At 35.1% G+C, this 26,030-nt stretch overlaps 1 protein-coding gene across 1 annotated transcript in view; it reads right to left on the reverse strand.

Annotated features, from left to right (window-relative positions):
* Acss3 (acyl-CoA synthetase short chain family member 3) overlaps nucleotides 1-26,030 on the reverse strand; it is a 143,812-nt gene that overhangs the window by 37,278 nt on the left and 80,504 nt on the right. Inside the window, exons 8-9 of the mRNA XM_042698913.1 lie at nucleotides 12,968-13,119; nucleotides 4,981-5,084 (exon numbers count right to left, since the gene is read on the reverse strand). Of these exons, the coding sequence (XP_042554847.1) occupies nucleotides 4,981-5,084; nucleotides 12,968-13,119 (256 nt within the window). The remainder of the gene's footprint in view (nucleotides 1-4,980; nucleotides 5,085-12,967; nucleotides 13,120-26,030) is intronic.

The raw sequence follows: 26,030 nt of genomic DNA on the forward strand, positions 1-26,030 counted from the left end.
TGCTTTATATTCTTTAACAATTATCATCTTCAAAATGTATCCATTCTTTAAAAAATTCTGGTCTAATATATCTTGCCCAGATTTACCTAAGAATAAGAAAATGAATTTGGCAAACCTAAAAAAATTATGCATAAAAACATTATTGTACCAATAACCTGTTCTCAGAGAGTACATTTCACCAAAAACTGCAAAATAAGGATTATGACATCAAGTCATTTTGATGTATTTTTACAACATGGAATTAGTTTACGTGTACCCTATGGAACAATAATTTTGATTGAGACTGGCATGATTAAAGTTGTCTACAGCCTTTAGGTCCACTTTAATAAAAGCTGAAACTTACCAAAATCCACCTTCCAGGAGAATTTGGACTCTTTTTTTTGTTACTTCAGAATTAAAACTGCAGCAATTTACTCAGATAGTGAGAATAACATGTTGATTACTCCAGGTTACAAGAAGTCAAAAAAGATGACTCAAGGCAGATAAAGTAAAATTAATGACTTCAATCATCACCAATGTCTCAATTTATTAGGTGACTATCATTTACTGATTGAAATTCCTCCTTAGGTTTTACTTCTATTAAAAAAATACAACTTTATTGCTCATTAAAGTAAGGACATAAAATAAACAACATAATTACTTATTGCTCCTTAAATATGTGGTCATTACCTAATTACCACTTTCTGAATAGGAGGACAGTGGAAGCACTTCTTTTAAGAAATGTAGTTACCTTTATTAGTTGTACAAAGGGAGGTGGAAGAATTTCATTCCATATCTCCTGATGGGAACTATACCAGTGAAAGTTATGAATTCTGTTTATAAATAAAACCTTCAATAAATTGTTCTTTATAAAAGTCTTTGTGGAATGTAAGTATTATTGGTTTGTAGTTTCTGTGTTGAACCTATAGAAACCACTTGAAAAAATAAAGTATTTCTGCCTAAGTCAAATAATATTAAACACTGAGAATCTAACATGTTTTGTTATAATCATTGTAAGTAGATAATATGCCTTAGAATGAAAGGAAAAAATTTAGAAGGGAAGGGAGGAAAGAAAACAGGAAATCTCGAGAAAGGATATTGTTGACTACATTTCAGTTTTAATAGTCACTGAAATATAAGGAAAACATGTTTGTGTTAGAACATTTACTCGTAAGGAGAGGATTTATAGTCATTTTGCTAGTCTTTCTTATCATTACAAAAATAATTTCTGAAAAGGCACCATGAACTGTGCTGTCTTTCCTTTTAAAATTGTACTGCTTCTCTGATTTCCAAAAGAGCTCCTCTTTGTTACAAAAGTGACAGCAATTCATTGATTTATCAAGGGATGTTATAACTGAGAGTAATGAAGTTCTGGCTGCTCATGAACATTTCTGAACATGAATTAGCATATTTTAATGGGAAATTTAACTATTCTCTTAATTTTCCATTTTCCATTATGATTATAGCATCTCTACTTCTATATCTCTGTAAATGAAGAAAATGGAAAATTCAGTCAATACTAGATGTTTTCAATCATTTTAAGGATAAGTGACTTGGAAGGTTAAATTTTTGGATGGATGACAATCCAATGTTTTTCCAGATTTATGAATCAAATAGATACAATCTTCCTCTTTAAAACCAGAAAGAACAATTGCTTTCATGGAAATATTAAATGTTTATATTATTACCATCCAAAATAAGAAGTGAATGCTCCAATGGTTTTGAACAGCAAAAAGTCTTAATTAAAATACTCCAGTGAGGGATAGAGAAAGCTGATCTTTTCCCAGATTCTCCACAAATTCATTCTCAATTTAGAATCTTAGCATTTAAATCAAATAGAAAAAGAATGCTAATATTAATCATCAAAAGAGGAATAACTTAGTAAAAGTCTGCTGTTGCTAACATAATTGACATTTGGATAACAAACACAAGATGGTAATATAAATAAATTGACTTTGGAATTCCTTGTTAGAAACCAAGTCACAGGACCTATCCATTTTTATTCATAAGTTCTAGAAGCTACTGAACATGCCCCTACCTAATTTCAAATTATACATCACAATTTTGAAGTAACTCATTTGTAAACATATATTAATGTAATCAAAGAGCAAATTCATGAATTATTCATACATATAAGGAAGGTTCAGATAAGTTTGCAAGTATATAAAACACATAAATTACCAAGTCAATAATAAGGAAGAAGATCCCTGAAGGAAACTTGAAATGTGACACAAAATATTCTTTGGTCAAAGCTTAACTTGGTGGTAAATATTATCTGATGTTTGCTAGGATATTAGCTATTACTCATAACTATTCTCTCTCTTTTTGTCTGGCTCTCTCTTTTGCCGGTCCTGGGGGGTTGAACTCTGGGCCTAGGTGTTCTAGGTGCTGTTCCTGCTCTTTGTGTTCAAAGCTAGCGCTCTACCACTTGAACCACTTCTGGCTTTTGCTAGGTAGTTTATTGGAGAAGAGTCTCACAGAATTTTCTGCCCAGGCTGGCTATGAACTGCTATCCTCAGATCTCAGCCTCCTGAGTATCTGGAGCCATTGGCACCTGGCAAGAGTAAAATTTTCAGACAAGCATTTAAGTAAAGTTACTCCATTTTGACTAAATAAGAGAAATCATGAAAATCACATTAATGGTGATAAGATATTCTCGAGTTCATGACCAGGATAATAACAGTAAAAACTGGGCTGGGAAGGTGACTCAGTAGTAGAGTGCTTGCCTTGCATGCATGAGGCCCTGAGTTTGATTCTTCAGCACCACATAAGCAAAAAAAGCTGGAAGTAGCACTGTAGCTCAAGTAGTAGAGCCTTGAGCTGAAGAGCTGAGGGACAGTGCCCAGGTCCAGAGTTCAGACCCCACAACCTACATAAATAATAAACAAATAAACAAACAAACAGTAAAAACTTCCTTAGAGAATAATATATATATATATATATATATATATATATATAGTATAAATACTATTCAGAGACAGTTTTTATGATCAATTCATAGTGTGGTTTTTTTTCCCAATGTGTTATATTTCCTAAACAGTTACAAATCTGTACTTAGACAAGTAATGTTTCCTCTAATAAATAAAGCTACAGAATAAGAAACACTTTCTGATTCCCAGTTATGTGAGGAGTACATCTCTTGCTCTGATCATTTATTTTATTCTTTATATTATCAGTAATTTAGAAAACACATTTTTCCAAAGAGAGCATCCAAGAAAATAATATAAAAAGTATAATTTTTACAATAAAAAGATCTAATCCACAAAACTTTGTTTTAATTTTTGGTCTTCCAGAATATGATCATTCTAAAACTAGGAGCAAATTTACAAATAAATCTCATTAATTTTCTAAATTAAATTTGAAGCTTTGCCCTCTATACCCAGTGTCAAGTAAAAACAGTGTTATAAAGGTATTGGTCCAACTCTTTGAACTAATTAGAACCAAACTATACGGTATGCCCATAAAGGCAACCATGCTCCATAATTCATAGTTACTTTCACTGTTCAACTGGGTAAAACTACAAACTCAGTGAGGCAAAGAATAGACTATCTACTCCCATATACCTACAAAGCTCATTTGCTTGTTCTTAGTTTATATTTTACCTACTTACAATGAAATTATGTTTGCCAAGGATCCCACAGTATGAGAAATACAGAAAATTAAATTAGCAAATAAATAATATGCATATAATGTGATCATTGTTTTGGAGACAAGTAAATTTTTCTTCCTTGAAAATAAGTCAGAAGAAAGTAGATTTTTGTCAGACATAGAAAGGATGCCAGGGAGTCCTCTGACAGGAAGAACACTGTGAAGAACTGTGGGATTATTGCCCTGGGTGGACAGGTGAACAGGGATGACAAAATGAATGATAAGGACAATTTAAATCAGGGCAGATGATAATATGAAGCCACAGTGTAAAGGCAATGGTAGAATCGAAGATGGGTTGAATCCAGAAGACACCACAAAGCAACTTCTGAAATTTAGTAGCTTGTTGGATATAAGAAACACTGAAGAATGTTTATTGCAGCATTATTTACCATAGCTAAGATATGGAACCAACCCAGATGCCCCTCACTAGATGAATGGATCAAGAAAATGTGGTATATATACACAATGGAATTCTATGTCTCCATCAGAAAGAATGACATTGCCCCATTTGTTAGGAAATGGAAAAACTTGGAAAAAATTATATTAAGTGAAGTAAGCCAGGCCCAAAGAAACATAGGTCCCATGGTTTCCCTTATTTGCAATATCTAGTATATGTATGAGTCAAGCGGAAAAGGTCAGATAATGTGATGTCAGGAAAATGAACCCTTAGATATGTACTTTAATGTTTTTTTCTTTCATGCATGTGTTTCTAACGCATTTATAAGATTATCTCTTTGTTGCTTTGTATGTCCCTCCCCCACAGTATAACCCCTGCTTTCACTATATTTGATGTCAGTATAACTTGTGGAGGAGATGGGGAAAAACCAGTTGTTTAAGGATACAGGTGGACCTGTTGCAACAATGAGAAGTACAAGTTGACATGTCCAAAACGAGCTTTACAACGTCGGTGGGGGGGGGGGGGGGGTAGGGGGAAGGGGAGAAGGAGAAGGATTGGGATTGGGGGGGAGGGGGGAGGCCTGGAAGGGATGTGAAGGGTAAACCAAAGGAGGAGGCTGCAATGCTTGCTAAGAAATGTACACATTATCCTGCCCATGTAATTGTAACCCCTCTGTACAGTATGTTCACAAATAAAATAAAATTAAATTTAAAAAAAAAAACACTGAAGAAAACATCTTTAGTGCTCTGCATTAGTGGACCAAGGGAAGAAGGATGGCCTGTATCATTTATGAAGACATTATTGACAATCTAACAATCACAAAGTTGCTTAAATTGACTAAAAACAAGAACTATCTGCATACTGAGCTGGTGGTCATAGCTTAAGATTTCTGCCAGTCACTGCAGAATACTTGAGCATTTCAATCATATGAAAGTGTATGCTTGGGAAATGCTCACCTGTTTGCCACCAATGGTCCAGGACAGGTACTCTGAAGACATTTTTAGACCATTCCAGTGTCTCCACGTCACATCTTTCTCCAGCCACAAATAATGTTTTGAATCTGAATGTAAAGGAGAGAGTGAATTTGAATTACTACTTGAAAACTAAGTTATTTAATTTTCATTTGAAATACATTGTCGAAATGAATTGCATCAGTAATATATCAGGGACAAACAGGGATACTACCACTGTTCCATAATGTAGAACAGTGAGAGATGTTACTTGTTTGGGCCCAAATGTAACCTAATGTGCATCACAGCAACAGAGTGAGCTGTTTCCAAAGCAGAATTCACAGCTACTGAATCTCAGTGTTTAAAAAAAAAAAAAGAACAATTGAGTTGATCTTTGTACTGTATTTGTCATATTCCTCTCGTGATCAAACATGAAAATCTTTTACCTCCTTGACATGAGCCCTGATAATTTTAGCTCAAATTTTGATGGCTGCATTTTCCTGAAGAATATATTCAGAAATGTACTCACAAGGATCAGCTAAGGAAATAAATCTGGTCATAAATATGACACTGATTTCAAGAACATATTTCTTTCATTCTTAGGACATACAGAGGGAACAACAGGAAAGTAAATGTTAGTATGTTCTCTAGGATCATAAAAGTTCTTATAAAAATACATGATTACTAAAGAACAAAGCAGAAATGAGGTCATTAGAGGGAGAATCATGCCCTAGAATAGGAAGAATAAGATAGAAAAATAGATCTTTTCAATAGCCATCATTTTACATGATCATATGATCATATGCACATTGAGCCTATGTGATCCTCTCCTAAGAATACCCTCCTTCGGTCTCACTATGTTTAGAATCCTGTTTATCATGTCCAAGTGTAGTTTTTTGGTCTTTTTCTATTCATTGTGTTTATTGAAATGAACTCCAAAAAATGGAAATGGGAGGTTTTTTATTTTACTTTATATAGGGAATTTTTCCCCTACTTTTCTCCGTTTGTTTCTGTTTTTCCTCTTTGTCACTGTTTTTGATTTCTGTACCTTTTGTTTTTTATGTAAGTTTGTCCAATTTGGGGAGGTTAAGAGGAAGCACAGAAATGGTGGGACAAAGGGTGAATTAATTCAGCAGTGATACTCGCTAGACACTATGTTGAAAAAGAGCTATACACCTTGTGGGCAAACGGGGCTGGGAGGAGGAAAAAATCTAGGAGAAAACAAGGGAAGAGGTGACATTGTTCCAAAAGAAATGTACCCATTACCTGACTTATGCAACTGAAGCCCCTTTGTACATCACCTTAACAATAAAAATAAAAAGAGAAGAAAAAAAGATAAACAGATCTCTCAAGGCACCAGTGGCTCACATATATCCTCTTAGCTACTCAGTAGGCTGATATCTGGAGGATTGTCCAGACAGAATTGGTTGCTGGACTCCATCTCGAAAATAACCATCATAATGACTCCATCTCCAAAATAACCATCAAAATGCAGGACTGGAGGCATGACTCAAGTGGTAGAGTGCCAGTTTAGTGAACACAAAGTTCTCAGGAAAAGAAAAAAAAATAGAATTGGTTTGAATCTGGTAGTTTTAGTTAACCAATGGCTATTTTTTCTTCTCTGTTTAAAGCCCTCATGGCCTGTCTTTCAAAAGAGAGTGTATTTATGAGGAGTAAAATCATTATCATTAAAGTAAAAACCATTCAACAAACAAAAAGTTCCCTGCTTCTCTGGAGTAATGTAATCTGTGACTGAAGACAGCTTCTTGTTCTCTTAATTTGTCATAACATTTCATGAACATTAATGGGGATTGAAATAATCCTACTTCTATGCTCCAACCACATTCAGATCCTGCTATAAACATGTCTCCTTGAATAGCTATTTGTATTTTTCATACTATCGTATTATATACTATAATATTTTTCATACTGTATGGAACTATGAACTAAACTGGAACATTCATTTTTATGACCCTGGGGATTTTAGGTATTTAAAAGTTGCTAGATGCTCAGAATAATGAAGTGAAGAGATGGGGAATTGGCAAAATTTATGTCAGTTTGACTCATTCTAGCTAAAAAAGGACAATTTAAATGTACAGCAATTGACAAAAGTATAGTGATGGATGCAGCTAATACAGTGCCAAAATGTTTATTTTAGAAAATTTTGAGTACTAAACAATGAAAGGTCTTAAAGCAGCCAGTTGGCTTTTATGGTCTCCGTTAGTAGCCTGGGAGGCTGTCTGTGTAGGGATAACACAGCCCTCTTCTCCCCGCCCCCACCCCACCCCACACACTCAGTGCTAGAAAAGCTGACTGGGAAATCTAGGCAAGGAACTAGTGATGGAAAAGCAAGGTGGGAAATAGAAAAATGAAGTCTTGAGGAAAATAAAAAGTTATTGAAAGTAAAGTGAGAGAAACAAGATGTAGTTCTGAAGAAAGGCAATTTTAATCTTAGAAAGATGGATCTGCTCTGAAGGATGATTTTGTTTATGATAACAGAAAGACTGTGGAAAGACACTGCAGAAAGTAAGATTGTGTTGCTAGAAGGACTATTGCCAAGGTATTAAATATCACTTTGTGCTGCAGCTGTGAAAAGTAAGAGGACTTGTGGAAGGATGGTGAAGCCACCTTTGAAGATGGGCAAAAGATATTACAACTAAGGGGCATGATCTTAAAATGGGCTACTACATGAATAGTTAACAAATTATAATGCTTTTACATCTTCTCTACTTTCATAGATAATCTTGGCCTCGGAGCTACAGTTTGACCTTGATAAGGAAAAAAATAGCCAAATTGTAACTAAAAAAAAAAAAATCCCAGTTACCAAGATGTTATTGAAAATCACATTACTTATTTCTAAGTACAAATGAATACTACAACTGATGCCTACACTAGCAAAGTTATTGCTGGATTTTCTTTCTTTCTTTGTTTCAAAACTCTACTTAACTGTGTCAAAGAAGGGTTTCAAGTTAATTGTGTAAAACACTCAATGCACTATTACAACTTCACACATTTTCTATGAAGGATCACCATATGTTTAAACTTTAGTTAGCATTTGAAAATTTTTAAATACTGTCTTAGTAAAATTCAGATAATTTCAGGGCTCAATAGTCACTTGTAACTAATGTCTGACATATGGTAGGGCTTAATTTTATGGATGAGTTTGTCCTAGGTTATACTGGATAAATGAATGTGTGGGTAATATTCAGGTGATCGTAATTCATGGAAAGATCCATCTTTTCCAAAAATTTTAGTACTTAAAACATAAACAAAATGATAACATATAATATCCAAAGCAGAAAAAAAAGGATAAGAGAAAAAGAATGAGCAGGTAACTTAAGCTCCTTCTCACAATTTTATATACAACAGAGCACAATTAAAGACTCAAATGGAGCTGAAAATTAAGCAGAAAGAAAACAGATAAATTGGCATATTGTCAAATTAATTTCAATCCAAAATAAAGCAAGCCACATAGAGATAAAAAACAAAAACAAATGTGTAGAAAAAATGTTCAGATCTCAGCTTCCTAAGTAGCTAGGATTACAGGTGTGAACCTGTAATTATAGAAAATTGGTTTCCATAGACGTGTGGCCCTTTATTAAGTTGTTAATCTATTGTTATTCTCTTCTCCAACACTAGTGTCACAGGTAGAAGAATACTAGAATAGATTTGAATATGTATTTGGCCTCCCCTTTCACATTACCCAGACCCAAAGCTGGTCATCTACCGTAGTACCAAAGGGAACAGCAAACATGATCACCTTAACTTTGACTAAGTTCCTCTTCATCTTATTAGTTTTAGCTTTTTATTTAAATGTAACATCCCATGATAATTCTGTAGAAATTAATTATATAATTATGTTCATCAGCATATTTCTTCAATATTTGCCATTGCTGGGTTTTATGCTTGTTGTTTTATATTTTTCTTTTTGGTTTTTATAACCCATACCATCCACCTACATCTATTCTTCCCTTATGAAAGGAAAGGTTTTGCATTTTAAGCTCTCTTAGCTTTGTCCACTTGAAAATATAATGTATTTTTTATTCTGCCCTTTCCAACTCAGTAAAAATTTAATTTTGTTAATTATCCTACCTCAGCACTGTGAAGGTCCTATTCTATTGTCTTCTGATATCTATTGGCATTGGTCTGACATATCTCTGGAGTGATCTGTCGAGTCTCTCTGGTAGTGTATTGGATTTTCTCTATAATCTCAATTGATGTTCTGAAATTCAAAATGACATGCCAAAGTGAATTTATTTATATGTAACCTGCTTGGTATGTGAACAGCCCTTTCAATCTGGAATCTATGTTTTTCTTCAATTCCATAACACTCAATTACTGGCTCCTGAAATATCTTTCTTATTTTTAAATAACCATCTTGCCATTCTTTCTTGCTGAAATTCCTATTAAAACACTTTTACATTCTTATTCTCTTCAAACTCCCCAATTCTTCTTTTAGAATTTGTTTTATTCTATCTGCCACATTCTGGATCATTTCCTCAATACTTTCTTCTGTTTTTAGTAGATTCCATGATTATGGAAAAATGTTTATTTTGTGCCATCCATTGCATTTTTATATTTGTAGTCATATGCTTCCAATGTTTTATGGAAAATATGTTAGTCTGTGACTTTGATCATAAAGCCTGAGTTGATTACACCATAAAATTTATTTCATATGAAATGAATCTATGTTCTGTTGATTTTATTAGCTTTAGATGTCTTTGCATGTTTTGGAATTTTGTTTCCAAGCTCTTTGTAAAAGAGTGTCTCTTTGTTCTATTTTTTCAATCTCAGATAATCTCTGTTTTCTTCAGGTATGTTTTCTGTCTGGTAGGTACATGGTTGACATATCAGTCCTACAAATCAATGTTATAATGAGGGTTCAAAATCATTTATCCACAGTGACATCTCTCATTTTGCTATAGAATCTTGTTCAGGAAAATAGGTGAGCACTATAGTTCAAGCTCCAGTCACTCCCTACCTCATTCAAATTCCTCACTGTGAACTTGCTAGAAGTCACTGTTACAGGAAACATATGACAGAGTGTATTGCCAGCCTCCTTTCACATGTGGGGCTAATGGCCAAGTATTCTTCAAGTACAGAGCTGACTCTAATCCCCCATTATGCTTTCAATGCCTATTTGTACATCTAACAAGCATCTGGCCTCAGACAAACATACAGCTTTGCAAATCCACACCCTTGCTAGTCCACAGAAACCTTTAGCTTTAGCTCATCTTTGACATCCTGCTTTTCCTTTTTATTATCTCTCATTACTCTATGATTGGAAAAGAAGAGAGGCATCAAAGTTAAGTTGCTGCAAAATCTTGACTGCAACTCCCAGCATTGAATTTTTCTAGCTTACTTAAAATCAAACTAGAAGAGCCTAGGAAAAATAAATCACTGTGATATAATCCAAATGAGTGGAGAACTAGAAAGTAGGAGGTAATAAAATAATAAATTAATTTAGACTTAATTAATCAACATTGAAAAACATTTCAAATGCCAAGCCTGAAGCTCACCCCTTTGCCTTTCATTATACCCTTAAACTATTGTTAATCTGAAATTACAAATAAACAACAACCCCAAAAGCCCTGAAGAATAGAGAGAAATAATTCTCATCACTTTCCTAATGCCACATGGATACTAAATTGTAGATCTGAAATCAGAAAGTACAATAGAGTAAGAATAAATGCCATATAATATTGCCTCTTCCCAGCTGGAATCCTTGGTCTGTTATTTTGCTTTTTTGTGAAAAGGTAACTCACCTGTGAGCAGAGATGATAATATTCAATGACTCCTAACCTAGTTTTCCAAAGTCTAGTCTCCTGTAATATTAAAATGGACTCATAGTTTCATTTAGACTCCTATTTTGAGTACCTTGTAAATTTATTTGGAGTAATGAAATGCTTGACAAATGCCCAAATTAATGAAACTAAGATTGAATGAGATATGTAACACAGTTTTAAACTTCAAACTGTAAGATGTTCTGTGACAGAAGACAAACACAACATGGCAGACCACAGTGAATGTCAATACCTAGAACATGAACTTAGCACTAAATGTATAGTTGTATATGAAGACTTTAGATTTCAACCTCCTCTAATCCAAATTAACATTTGTGGATTTAAATTCCCCTTATTTTAACATAAAATGAGTGAGTGTGTGTGTGTGTGTGTGTGTGTGTGTGTGTGTGTGTGTGTGTGTGTGTGTGTGTGTGTGTGTGTGTGTACCATTATTGGGTTTGAATTCAGGCCTTGGGTACTATCCCTTAGCTTTTCCTTTCAAGGCTGCTACTCTGCCAACCACGCCACACAGCCCCACTTCTAACTTTGCTATTAATTGGAAATAGTCTCATGGACTTCCCTGCTGGGGCTAGCTTTAAAATTATGATCCTCAGATCTCAGCCTTCAGAGCCACCAGTGCTTGGGGATTAATACTGTGACTTTCAAGATCCCTTTTTCTCCAAATTGTCTTAGTCTACAAGAGGAAAATCCTTAGGTGAAAGGAGTGCTTTTCTTTAGTATTCATCCATAGTGTTTGATAAAAGGTTTAAGTTCCAGTCAAATTGTTTGAGGTACTCTCTCTGCCAAGAGTAACTAAAATTTGTGGACCTATCTTCATTTATTTGTAAATGAAGATAATCACAATTCTGACCTATAGTGACTAAATTAGTAGTCCCTGGTATGAAACAAGTTGCATTTTTTATAGACCAGAATAGTCTGAATATGTTAAATATCCGTGCATACCCATTAAAAATAATTACACACATCATAGTGAATAATGTCATTGCAAAGAAAAACATTGGGCTATCATTCAAGGGAATTTTTTGCCATTATGCTTACACTAAAATCTGACATTCCATATATATATGTATGTGTGTGTGTGTGTATATATATATATATATATATATATATATATATATGTTCATTTGCAAAGTGTGATAACCCAGTGAGCAATCATTATTCTTGAGGAAATATCAAAAACCCAAATACAAATGAGAAAACAAACGTGAGGCCTCAGTTTGCTAGATGCACAGCTTCTAGCAAACTGTGTTTTGCTAGAATTGGAGTGTTCTAGTCAGTAAAGAGACACATGTGACAATAATCACTATTTATTCAAACCTCTGGAACAATGTGAACATATGGAGACAGTATAATTTCTAAGATATTTTTGTTAAAGTCTATTTTTCTATCCTTCAGGCCGACATTGAGAAAAAATGAATTGAAAATGAAATGCAAAGAGAAGGCAAACAAAACATTACAATGGATGACTCATTTTATGAAATCACTTCTGTTTTAAAAAGCGTCATTGAATACATTATAAAAATTATTTAAAAACTGCCTTAACTGAAGTCTACTTTTAACTTGAAGAACCTTACAAAAAAGTCTCTTTTTTAAGTTCATGACAGCAATGACCTATATCAAAATGTTCAATGAAAACTGATGTCTAAAACTGCTTTGAAGATTCAAAGTGCTATAATTATCTTTGAATGTACATATCATTAAACTAAAATGAATGTCAATAAACTAGCAAAAATATCAAAACCATTAACAACATATTATTACAAAGCAAAAGTGAAATGATTTCCTTCACCCAATTTCATCTAATATGAAGGACTACTTTCATATTTTCTTTTGTGTACATGAATTCAAATCATATCTATACCATTCCATTTCCAAAAGATGGCTAGATACAGAGATAACTTGTATTTTACATCATAATCAACATTTTACTTTTGAAGGAAAAATACAATCAGGAGAGTTTTTAAGAGAAAAATGTTTTGGTAAGAGTTTAATTGTAATTGGAATCAAGATGTTCTAGAATTTAAAAGTCTCCACAACATTGTTAGTAATCCCAGTTATTTTCAGTTCTACTTATCAGAGCCATTCTTAACAATTCTCAGAATATTTTGGCTCAGTACTATACAAGGTATGGTCTTTAGTTCATTTTGATTGGCTTTTTGCATAATTTGCCCTGTGCATGCTTACTTCACCTTGTCAGAGAGTACTGCTTCCCCAAGGCTGCCCCAGGGTCCTGTTGACGGATTGCTCTAATTGCAGTAGGCGCTGTAAACAAGGCAGCTACCCCATGCTCTGCAAGCACTCGGAAATAAGCACCAGCATCTGGTGTTCCCACTGGCTTCCCCTACAATGAGATCCATTTAAAAATGTCACTGCTAACATGTCTCATATTTCATTGACAGTTGCAACACTTACACATTTAACAGGAGATATTAGCAAAGCTGTGTTCTCAACAAAGCTTGGATTTAAAATAGCTCCATGCTCTATCATAAATAAATCAAATATCCAGGCATCTGAGCTCCTTTACAACATATAAAAAAAAAGTTTTCAAATGACATGTTTTCCATCCTCAAGTTTTAAAAGATAAAAGACTAGAAAAATACATGATATGCAAACAAGAACATAAAAAACTTCTACTAGCCAATAAATTAAATGCATTACATTTTGAGATGGAACAAAGGAGAAATGTCATTGTTATTCTAACATTAACACATTGTTTTCAAAAACATTATTAAAAGTGACCATAGCAATTCTAGAACATTCCAGTAAAACAAAAATCTGAAGTCACATTGATTCTTAAGCAATAACCTTTTCCGTTAAATGTCTCACTCTCAGTAAAGTGACTTCTGCACAATAAAATACAATTTAATGTTACCTAAAACACTGATTTTTCATAGTCCCCAAAAGACATTGAACACATCCAGTTGCACGATCATGTACAAATTATTTAAAAACCTTGGAAAATTACATGTGAAAAGCATACAAAATATGTTTAATTGGTAAGTTCTACAAAGAGGAAAGAAAATAAGTTATTGAAATGAACCCAGAAACTGTAAATAGTCTACTCATAAAATCTATGTTGGCCCAGTTATATTTCTTCTTTGTGTGGAGGAGGTACGGTGGGGAGGTGGAGTATTACTAAGACTTGAACCCAGGGTCCAGACATCATCCTGTAGCTTTTTCTCTCAAGGCTGGTGCTCTAACACTTGAGCTATAGTTCCACTTCTGGCTTTTAGCTCATCAGTTGGAGAAAAGAGCCTCACAGACTTTCCAGACTGGGATGGCATCAAACCTAGATCTTCAGATCTCAGCTTCTTGAATAGCTAGGATAACAGGCATGAGCCATCTTCAGCACCTGGTTTACCTCTTCCTTCTTCAACCCATTCTCATCATTGTCACTTCTTCCAATGCTTCTGCATCAAGGTACCTGAACTGTCAGTATACACTTATCTATCAGTAAAACCTTTTTGGTATAGGTTGAGATAAACAAAGCAAAACAAGTTTCTCAATTTAGGTCTTTTCTTGAGGCCTTAAAAGTACCAAATAGTATATAGAAATTTCTGTAAGATGGGTCTAGATAAGTAATATTTGCTGAGCTTCTCTGGCCCACTTCCCTATCTGAGTTTAACTGTGAATTTCATATTCTAAAAAAACACACATGGGATACTCTGAACTAAGGCAAAAACAAGAAAGAATTTTCAAGAAATCTCAGCCATCTCCTCAGATAATTATTTTAAAAAATACATGGTAAATAGACCATGGTTAGCATATATTTAAATTTAGTGTTTGCTTCTAATTGAAAATTTGATAGGACAATATCCAGTTTTTATGGTTGAACCACTATCCTTAATATTCTTTAGTATAATTATCTTTCCTCTCTTGAACATAATACTCTCTTTAGACTTTTTAAAATTATTTTCTCTTGTTCTTTTCATACCCAAAGAATTTGTTGCAATTAGAAATTCATCATTATCACAATTATCCCGTATCATTGGATTTCAATTTATTTCACTATTACTTCATATAAATTAACACTTTCAACCATTATAAAAAGCTAGCAGTTGCTGGGTGCTAGTGGCTTACACCTGTAATTCTAGCTACTCAGGAGGCTGAAATCAGAAGATCATGGTTCAAAGCCAACCCCAGGCAGGAATGTCCATAAGACCCTTATTTTCAGTCAATACCCAGAAAACCAGAAGTGACACTATGGCTCAAAGTGGTAGAGCACAAGGCTTGAGCAAAGAGCTCAGGAACAGCACCCAGGCCCTAAGTTCAAGCTTCACTACTGACAAAACAAAAACAAAAGGCTACCAATTATAATTTATATGAATAATTTGACTTGCAAATTTTGGAGCTTTAAGATTCAGTTAGAAATGATTTATCAACTTTACCCTTTCTAGCAACATGAGGTGAACATTTGATTTTGAATGTTTTGATTAGTCTTAGGCACCAATAAGTCCTTTAAGTACTACATTGTGATTTGGGAATCCTGATCTCACTGACATAGAAATGATTTAATCATTTAAAAATCATTTAAAAAGCTGCACACAATTGACTTTCTCTGTACTTCTATTTTCTTGCCTGCTATAAAAAGAATGAACTACTTTATCATTATTTGTTCAATAAACTCACAACACTGAAATGATGTTCTAAAATACTTTCACCTCCACTGAAGAAAGAGACTTTATAGCCAACTAAAGTTGAATTTCACTGGAGTACAGGATGATGGAGCAATAATACTTAGTAAAGACTGACATCAACGTTGTAATGAAAATGCTATGTTGTGATTCAGTACCCACACAGAGTACACAATTTGATTTCATTTACCATGCCTTAGTTGAGTTTGAAGGCCACAAAAGGAGCAGATTAGGCATCAGAAATATTATTTACAAGGTGCATGACATATTTTAGAAATAATATGAGATTAAAACTACTATTGCAAAGATGATTCTTTACAAAACCAACTTCCACCAATATTATATTTATTTAGCAAAGAAAATTCATAGTACAAACTTGCATGCAGGACATAGAGTGCTGAATAACCTTTCCGCTCAACTCAAAAGGTTCACTTTCCCATTTCAGTGTCCATTCACTGTTACACACAAAATTTTTCCCCTCTTCAAAATTACTTTTAATATTTATATCTTGTAATCTTTTAATCTTGTCTCAAAAATTTCTATTGATCTCACATTGAAGGGAAAAATAATATCAAAGAAAATACTTTTTCCAAAAAGCCTAATGATTAGCATAAATATTAAGTCTTAGATGATGTAAATACTTCAGTAGTGGAGGGAAAACCAGAACACAATCTTTTGTCAGTAACTACTGTTTACATACAAGTTATAATGATGTAAATAGTGCTAGCAAATACTTAGTAAATGTGTGTTGACATACACTATGGGCTACACATTGTTCTAAAATCTGGGAACAATTTTGTGAATTTATCATGCAAGTCCTCCTCTAATGGAACTTAGCTTCTGATAAGTAAGTGTGAGTATGTATGAGCACACACACATATGCATGTGTATGTCTGTGTGTATGTGTGTGTTTGTTATGAAAGACTGTATGCTGATGCTGCAAGCTATTTGTGTAAGAAAGAAAGAAATACAGTAAAGAACATAAAACTTGTATAAAGACTTTTATATTCTTACACTGTTCATAGCTAAACATTTCAGAAAACTGAAGGAAAAGACAGATTTAGAGATCCACACTTGTAATCCCAGCTACTTGGAAGACAGAAGCAGGAGGATCATGAGTATGAAACTAATATGAAGCAAGTTAGGTATACATATATCAAAAATAAAATACAAACAAAATGGCTGGTGGCATGGATCATATGGGAAAGGGCTTGCCTAGCATGTATGTGGTCTGCAGTTTAATCCTCAGTACCAGAAAACAAACACAAAGAACAGCCAACCCCCCCCCCAAAAAAAAGAAAAGAAAGAAAAAAGACTGAGGCAAAGCTTGCAAGTATCTTTCATTTTGAATACCAAATAAGCATGACTCAATATCTTATTGATTTGACTGAGCCTTCTTCTTTCACGCTTTTCTGCACAGGCAGAAGATGTGCACAGATATGAAACACACATAAGCAGCAAAATGTCTTTATAGTGCCTTTTAAAAGTAGTCATTAGCACACTAACCACGTTGACCTGCCTGAAGAAAATGACACAGATTTCAGAACCTGTGTTTCTCAATAAGGAGTAAGAATGAGACAATATCTAATGGAAACCCAAGAGTCTGAGACTACAGGTACTTTAAACAATCCAATAATGTACCAAAGGTGGTAATGAAGCAAAAGGTAAAAACAAAACCATCCAAACTCAGATCAACTACTTGCTTTGTAGTTACTTTCTAAACTAAAGCCTGCAGTTTTGGTTGGTGCTTAAGTAACAGTTAATGGCCTACTCTCTACAATGTTGAACTCGGGAGTCTAAGCTTTAGGTTGCTACATTGAATTTGTAGAACATTATAAAATCTTCTACAGCATTCAATAACAGAACATTATAAAATATCAACTCTTAGTTGATATTTTTATATATATTTTATAATGTGGCTAGTGACCATATACAGTAGAGAAAACATGATAGTTACAAAAACGCCTTCAAACATATTCCCATGTATAATATTTCTATTACTACTAATGAGTGTCTAATGGCAGGTCTCTAGTTAGAAACACAGGTTATCTCTCAGCCTCTCATACATTTCCTATTAAGTCTCCAACACACACACACACACACACACACAAAGCAATAAAATCCAAGCTCTCCACAAAATAGAGATATTTAGTTAGATGCTTGAGGAAAAATATACAACGATTGCTTCATTGTTACAACTCTGATTTAGCCTATCCTCAGCTGGTGGTCAATGCTACTTGCGGTTTGCAGACAGACATAAAATATGTTTGAGTCAATTGCAGCTTTTTACTGTTCTTATTGTTTTTCTTCTTGTAGGGTTAGAAATACACCTGGTCTGTTTTTGAACACTACTTATGAGAATGCCACCCAAGGCATCATGTTTTGGCTTTTGTTGTTGTTGTTTCCTGCAGGTCTAAAAAGAAGACAGCAATATCCTTTATCGAGTAGAACTGAACTTTATTTCAGCAGACAAGATGGCAGAGCAATGTCGGTTTGTTTATTTTGGAATAGTGATGAAACCAGTAGCAACATTTTTGAATACCTAATGTATATCGTATGCTCTTGCCATGAATATTCAGATGTACAACAGTTAAGCTTGAGATTTACAAAAGCATAAATAGATCTCTAAGCTACTTAGTGAAAGAAAATCAAACTGTAGATACATGTGTAATATCTGAATCGAATAAGAGAACAGACATTGCTTATACATGAAGTGGCTATAGTACACACAAGATCAACTCTCTGCCATGGAAATTACAAAGCTGGAAGTAGGGGGATAGTGAGATTTTTCAGTTTATGCTTTTGTAAGTTTTGAAATATGAGCCAAGTAAATGTATAACCTCTTTTTAAAAAAGTGAGTTTGCTTAGGCTGGGGATGTAGTTCAGTAGTATACTATTTACAAGGTGCTATATCCAATACCTAGCACCATTTTTTCCATGGGTTTTTCTTCCCCAGAGCCTTTCTTTTTATTACTTACACTACTTTGGTCAAATTTCAAAAACATTGCTGCTTCTATAAGGGCCCATGGGTTAATTGTCCTGTGCCTAGAAGTCCTGAGACAAGGACTTGTGTCATTCCCTTTGAAAAATTGAAAAATCACTTATAAATACATTTTGATTCATAAGAGACTGCCTTCCTAGCTTGCATGCTAGGGTTTTACCCCTCATTTTCTTGGCCTCACCTGTAGGGTGCCATATTGTCCTGTGTATGCAATGCCCATTCATGAGTAATCCAGTTCTCAGCTGGCAGTTTGCAACATCACATCAGTGTTAAAGCATTCAAATAAGAAGACAGACAGTATCCTAATGCTATGTTACAGTGCCATCATTATTCACCTCCCATTGCCTCATAAAGAGCACTGAGTCTTCCCATACTGCCTTAAGTAGGAGAAGCTCAGAAAAGGTATTTTTGAGAAAGAGATCACATTCACATAACATTCATTAGGGAATTTGACTATAAGTAGGCTATTTTAATAGAGATTGTTTTTATTTATCTCTTGCAGAGCTTAACCGCTGTGACTATTAAAATATATTCTCATGTGACATCCATGTATTCCTCAAGATTCAAGTGCTGAAAGATTAATCTCTAAAGCAAACTTTTGGGAAGTAGAGCCTTTGGGAGCTGTTTTGATCACAGGGCTTTCATCCTCATGAATGGGTGGATGCTGCTATCTAAACAGCTTGCAAGAGTGGAGGTGCATTCTCTTGCCTTTCAGCTCCTCTGCTATGTGAAGATCCACTATTCCTTCTCTCTAGTGGATGCAAAAATAAGAGGCCATTTTAGACCAAAGAACATGCTTTTATGGGTCTTAATTTTATATTTCTCAGGGCAAAAGACTGTGAGAAATATACCTGTTCTTTGAAATTACCCAGTGAGTGGCATATTATTATAGCAACACAAAATGTTGTATGTCTCAAACTGTCTAAATCTATCCCTGTTCGTGTGCTTCTTCCACTGCCTCTTTCGGCATCTGAAATTTGATTATAGTTGGCCTTGTGAAAGAAGCCATCCTCAATGAAAAAGGCATACTTCCACCTAGGTGATTGGAGTCTGTCTGTTGAGGAAGCTTACCAGGGGAAGCATTCATGTCAAGTAAATGAATCTGAGCACTGGAACTACTCATTCTGCTGCACTAGTGCCGAGTTAATTTGGGACTCTGACATGTTTAGCACTCTCAGTAGTCACACGCCACAATTATCCATGCCATAACTGGTAGCTCATAGCTTCCAGAGGGACTGCTTTCTCACTTCTGTTTTGTTCCATGCTGATATGGAATCATTCTGCTATCCTGCACTAAAGAAAATTATTTTTTTATTTATTCATTAGGAGCCTAGTGAGATTTTTCTATAAGTACAGAAATTAAACACTGATTTCTTAACTTCACCATCTAACTTTTGCCCAAGAAGTAGCTGAGGTTGCAACAAAGTCTGATTTTACCAACATTTTGCTCAAAATAACCTTCAAAGATGTACATGTTTCTTCCTTGCTGGAACAAATGAATACAACAAACTCTTTAAATTTCATAATTTCTGTCATAAGTGATAAAGACAGCCCAGTCTAATTGGAGTTCTTTTCACAGTCCAATCTGATGTCTGTCTTTACTGCATGGTACTCCCCTCATCTTTGGGAAAACGTCCCTGCATGGTTAGTCAGTCAACTTTGCTTCTCTGATTCTCTATTCTCTCTCAATTTCTCACTTTCCTTGCCTCCAAGTTTTTCGTGGTCTATGGTTTTTTTTAATTATTATAAAAATACCATACAGAGGAGTTACAATTACATGGGCAAGATAATGAGTACATTTCTTATCAAGCATTGTATCCTCCTCCTTTGTTTCCCCTTCCTATCCCTTCCCATCTTCCCCCCACCCCCCAATATCTTCCTCCCCCCCCACACCAAAGTTGTATAGTTCGTTTTTTTTGACATAATGACTTGTACATCTCATTGTTGCAGTGGATACACCTGTATCTCTATTTAAATAATTTGTTTTTTCCCTTCCCCTCCACAAATTATACCAACATCAAATACTGTGAAAGCAGGGGTTATACTGTGGGGGAGGGACATACAAAGCAACAAAGAAATAATCTTATAAATATGTTAGAAACAATAGCAAGAAATAAAAAACATTTGAATACTTATCTTGCGGTGGATTTCAGCTAACATCAACTTATCTGACCTTTTCTGCTTGTCTCAGACATATACTAGTTATTGCAAATAAGGGAAACCATGGGACCTATGTTTCTTTGGGCCTGGCTTACTTCACTTAATATATTTTTTTCCAAGTCTTTCCATTTCCTAACAAATGAGGCTGTGTCATTCTTTCTGATGGAAGCATAGAATTCTATTGTGTATATATACCACATTTTCTTGATCCATTCATCTACTGAAGGGCATCTGGGTTGGTTCCACATCTTAGCTATGGTAAATAATGCTGCAATAAACATAGTTGTGCTGGTAGCTTTAGTGTGGTCTTGGTTGTGATCATTTGGGTAAATGCCCAAAAGTGGGATTGCTGGGTCATAGGGAAGCTCTATGTGAAGTCTTTTGAGGAACCTCCATACTGCTTTCCAAAGTGGTTGAACAAGTTTACACTCCCACTAACAATGCAGTAGGGTTCTCTTCTGGCCACATCCCCTCCAGCATCTGTTGTTATTAGAGTTCTTGATTATAGCCATTCTAACTGGGGTGAGGTGGTATCTCAATGTTGTTTTGATTTGTATTTCTTTTATGGCTAAGGAGGTTGAGCATTTTTTCATGTGTCTATTGGCCATCCTTCTTTCCTCTTCAGAGAAGTTTCTCTTTAAGTCTTTAGCCCACTTATTTATTGGGCAGTTGTTTCTTTGAGGATTTGTTTTTGGGGGATTTAATTTTTTGAGTTCTAGGTATATTTTAGATATGGGTCTCTGTTTTTAATCTTCATCACTCAGACCCTTGGTCACTCAAGAAACTTGAATCATTAGATCTTCCATTCCTGAATTTTTTTTCAGCTTCAAACCTGACTTACACTGTTGTATATACACATCCAAGCAGCACTTTGAAATTCAACATTAACCCAAACCAAAAGCACCATATTTGTCTCTCATGGTTGTACAGCTGAACGTCAGTAAGGATATGCCATTGTATCAGCTCTTCTGGTTGAAGATACATTCAGAACTACATCCAACTCCCTCATTACCTCACTCTTACAGCATTCATCTAGCATCCTAATATCCTGCGCTCTCCTTAATGTTCTTATCAGGGACCTGGTTTCAGATCCCAAACTTCACCATTTTACCACTGCTAGTCATTAAAATGTCCCTGATTCTGTTTCTGAAGATATAAATAGGAATGCAAAAGTATCTACTTCATATATTTATAGTTAGAATTAAGCCCATGACTGCCTCAAATTCAAGCCGCAATAGCTATTACTATTATTTTGCTATACTTTTTCACACATAGATTTCTCCCTAATTAGTAGGCAGGAACTTTTTTAAAAATAATGGACAAGAGAGTCCAGAGGAACATAGTGGAGAAGCTGGAAACTAAACAAGCTCTAGCATAGAAAGCAGTTTTAGTGTTCCAATGAACAGTCCTAGGTTAGAGAATTACCCCAAGTGTGCCATCACAGTACAGAGAGTTTGGTCAGAGAGGAGAAATCCAGGAAGCTTGGTCAAGGAGACAGATCTGAGCACTTGCTGGTGTTCACGGCTCTGTGAGTGTCTCAGGAGCTAGCCCCTCAGGGAAAAGCTACTGATTGCTGATAGGCCTCAACCCTACCCAGAACCTAGTCTCATCACAGCAACTCCAAGCTAGAGGAAACAGCTATCTCCCTCTTTTGTGGGAGACTCAAAGCAGGTCTCCCTCCCACTGAACTAGCCTGAGAGGAGAATCACAAAGTCCTGGGTAATGCAGAGCTTTTATCTGTTTGCTCAAACAGACTTAAGAAACCAATCAAGCCACAGGAAAACCAAAAACCACAAGCAAACCAGAGACTCAACAAAGAGACTGGTTATGGACACGGGAGATATAAGATCCCTCCCCCACAAAAAAAATCAGAGAACTCTTTTTTCTACCTAAATTTTTAATTTTTTAAAAAAGTGTTTTCTATTTGTGTTTCTTTCATAATTTTTATTTTAGGTGTGGGTGTGGGGGTGTTCTTTTTTATTTTAAATCTCTTTTAACATTTTGGTCCTTTCCATTCTTTCGCATCACTTAATTGCTGTTCTGCTCCTCCCCAGATATATACCTGTCATCGATTACTGGACCTTTCCCCTCATTGTGTACATATTTATTTTTTACTTATTTCAGAAATTTATTACTCAAGTCACAACCTCTTAGACTTAACTTCTTTAATAGTTGTATTATTTCTTCATACCTATGTAATTTTTAAGGATTCCAGTTTTAAATTTTTATTTTTTATTTTTTCCTTTTTCCTTTTTATCTCTCCTCCTCTCATCCTATCCTTTCCTTCTCTCAATATTATTTCTTTATACTTCATAATTTTTAAGTGTTTCATTTTTTAAATTTAAGTTTTTGTTTTTTCATTTTTTCTTGTTTCTTTATCTCTCTCCTTTCATTCTGTTCTATCCATTTCCTCTCTGTAATTAGGACTTGGTTACATTCACTCTTTCCTTTTACCTCTCCACATCCCTCTAATCCTATTTTTCGCCACAATTCTCCCTAAACCTATGAATTTCTGGTCTGCTGAATCCCTCTTGGATGTTCTTAGCCCACTAATCCATAGTTGTTGGATGTTGAATAGATTGTATTTGTTGAACTAGATTGTATCTGTAGCCATTTTGACCGTACAACTACAGAGCTCTGGTTGATGCTTGCCTTAAAATAGTGTTTTAGCACGAAATTGGTGTTACTTTCATACCAAATGGGCAAAACAAGCCAGAGAAACACAGAAAAATAGCAAGTCCAGGTATTTCAACTCCCACTCATGATAATCAGGTGACAACAGTTAATGAATAATCGAGAGGAGAGTTCCCAAAAAGCTCTACCAACACTACAGGTAAACATGGTGAATGAAAAGATTGAAAACCTGCAAAGGACTCAGTGTGAGCGTGATAGGGAGCTTGACAAGGCTAACCAAAGATTAATACAGGAATTTCACGAGCATGATGAGGCCAACCAAAAATTAATACAGGAATTGCATGAGCAGGATGAGAATAGACAAAGATCAAAAGAGGCATTCATGGAAAACATAAACAGACAGCTGAGGGAATCCAGGGAGACCACAAAGGGAATGCTGAATGGGCCCTCAGAAGAAAAAGGAGGCCAATGAAACCATAACCAATCAACTAAGAGAGAGAATAAATACTAAATGCCAAATTAAGGAAGTAAAGAAGTCCATACAAGATCTAAAGCAAAGCTCCAACAAAGAATTTGAAGGAAAGGAAATAAAAAACAAAGTAGAAACTCTTGACAGTAGGTTAGACCATGCAGAAGATCAAATCTCTGGGATTGAAGACAGCCCAGATATTATACAGAAAGAACAGACAACTATCCAAGACAAAGCCAAGAAATATGATAGATCTATAAGACACCATGAGAAGGTCTAATCTGAGGATAATGGGTGTAGAGGAGCACCTAGAGACAGAAGTTAATGGTCTAGGAAATTTATTTAACAGTATCCTAGCAGAGAGCTTCTCAAACATGCAAAAAGGTCAATTCAGATACAAGAAGCTTTTAAAACCCCAACTGGACCAGACCAGAACATGACATCCCACTATCACATTATAATCCACACAGGATCAATTTAGACCAAGGAAAGGATCCTTAAAGCTAAGGAGAAAAGATCAATCACCTATAAAGAGAAACCAATCATAATAACTTCAGATTTCTCAGCAGAGACATTTAAAGCAAGAAAAGACTGGAATGATGTATGCCACGCCCTAAAGACAAGCAACTGTCAGCCAAGAATACTGTACCCAGTAAACTCTCCTCCATAATGGAAGGTCAAATAAAAATCTTCCATGGCAAAGAAAAACTGAAACTATGTATCTCCACCAAACCAGCTCTACAAAAGATACTTAAAGAGAAAACCAACAAGACCACAATAAAGGCAAAGAAACCACATCCAAACTGAGAATCCAAGAACCATAGGAAGAACCCAGTTGTTGAAGCCCACAAAGAGGTGGATAATATGGTAGGAACTACCAAACACCTCTCAGTCCTAATTCTCAACATTAACAGACTTAACTCTCCAGTAGGTCATGGAAGAGATTAGAAAGGAAACTCAAATGTCCATGATAGTCAACAAAAATGAACACCCAAATTACCAGCTCCTCTGGGACACAGCAAAGGCAGTACTCAGAGGCAAGTTTATAGCTCTGAGTTCCTATATCAACAAATTGGAGAGATCTGAAACCAAAAATTTAGGGAGACATCTGAAGCTCCTTCAAAAAGAACAGCAAGATAAACCCCAATCCAGAAGACAGAAACAAATAATTAAAATTAAATCAGAATTAAGTCAATTAGAATCCAAAAATCCATAGAAAGAATCAACAAAACAAAGAGTTGGTACTTTGAAAAAATTCACAAAATTGATAGACCTTTAGCAAATGTTATCAGAAAAAGAGAACACACCCAAATAAACAAACTCAGAGATGAGAATGGTAACATCACCACCAAAACAACCAAGAGTCAGAACATTATAAGGGAATACTTCTCAAAAATTTGTGCTAATAAGTTTGAGAATTGGGAAGAAATGGACGATTTCCTAGCAAATATCGACATGCCAATACTAAACCAAGATGAGTTAAACCAAATTAACAGACCCATATCAAGTATCAAAATAGAAACAGATTAAGTGACCTTTCATCTAAGAAAAGCCCAGGACTGGATGGATTTACAGCAGAATTCTACAAGGCCTTCAAAGCATAACTCACACCAATACTCCCCCAACTCTTCAATGAAATTGAAAGAGAAAGTTCACTACAGAACTCTTTCTATGAAACCATCATAACCCTGAACCCAAAACTGTGCAGGGACTCATCAAAGAAAGAGACTATAGACCCATTTCTTTGATGAACATCAATGCAAAACTTCTTAATAAAATTTTTGCCAATCGACTTCAACAATTCATCATGATCAAACAGGATTCATGTCAGGAATGCAAAGCTGGTTCAATAGACTCGAATCAATTAATATAATTCATCACATCAACAAGAGCAAGGATAAGAACCACATGGTTATCTCAATACATGCAGAAAAAGCATTTGACAAGGTCAAACACTCCTTTATGATGAAAGCTCTGGAAAAACTAGGAATCCATGGAACATTCCTCAATACAATAAAGGCTGTGTATGACAAACCTACAGCCAGCATTATACTTAATGGTGAAAAACAAAAGCCATTTCCTCTAAACTCAGGAATGAAACAAAGATGTCCACTCTCCACTTCTCTTCAATCTAGTATTAGAATGCCTAGCTACAGCAATAAGACAAGATGCACACATAAAGGGGATCCAAATAGGGAAAGATGAAGTAAAACTCTCCCTCTTTGCAGATGACATGATCTCATATTTAAAGAATCCCATGGTCTACACTCTCAAATTACTCAAGCTGATTCAAAACTTTGGCAAAGTAGCAAGGTATAAAATTAACCCTCAAAAATCAATGGCTTGTATGCCAA

Source organism: Dipodomys spectabilis, unplaced genomic scaffold (genome assembly GCF_019054845.1).
Source record: "Dipodomys spectabilis isolate Male_0828 unplaced genomic scaffold, ASM1905484v1 ptg000234l, whole genome shotgun sequence".
Taxonomy (NCBI): Eukaryota; Metazoa; Chordata; class Mammalia; order Rodentia; family Heteromyidae; genus Dipodomys; species Dipodomys spectabilis.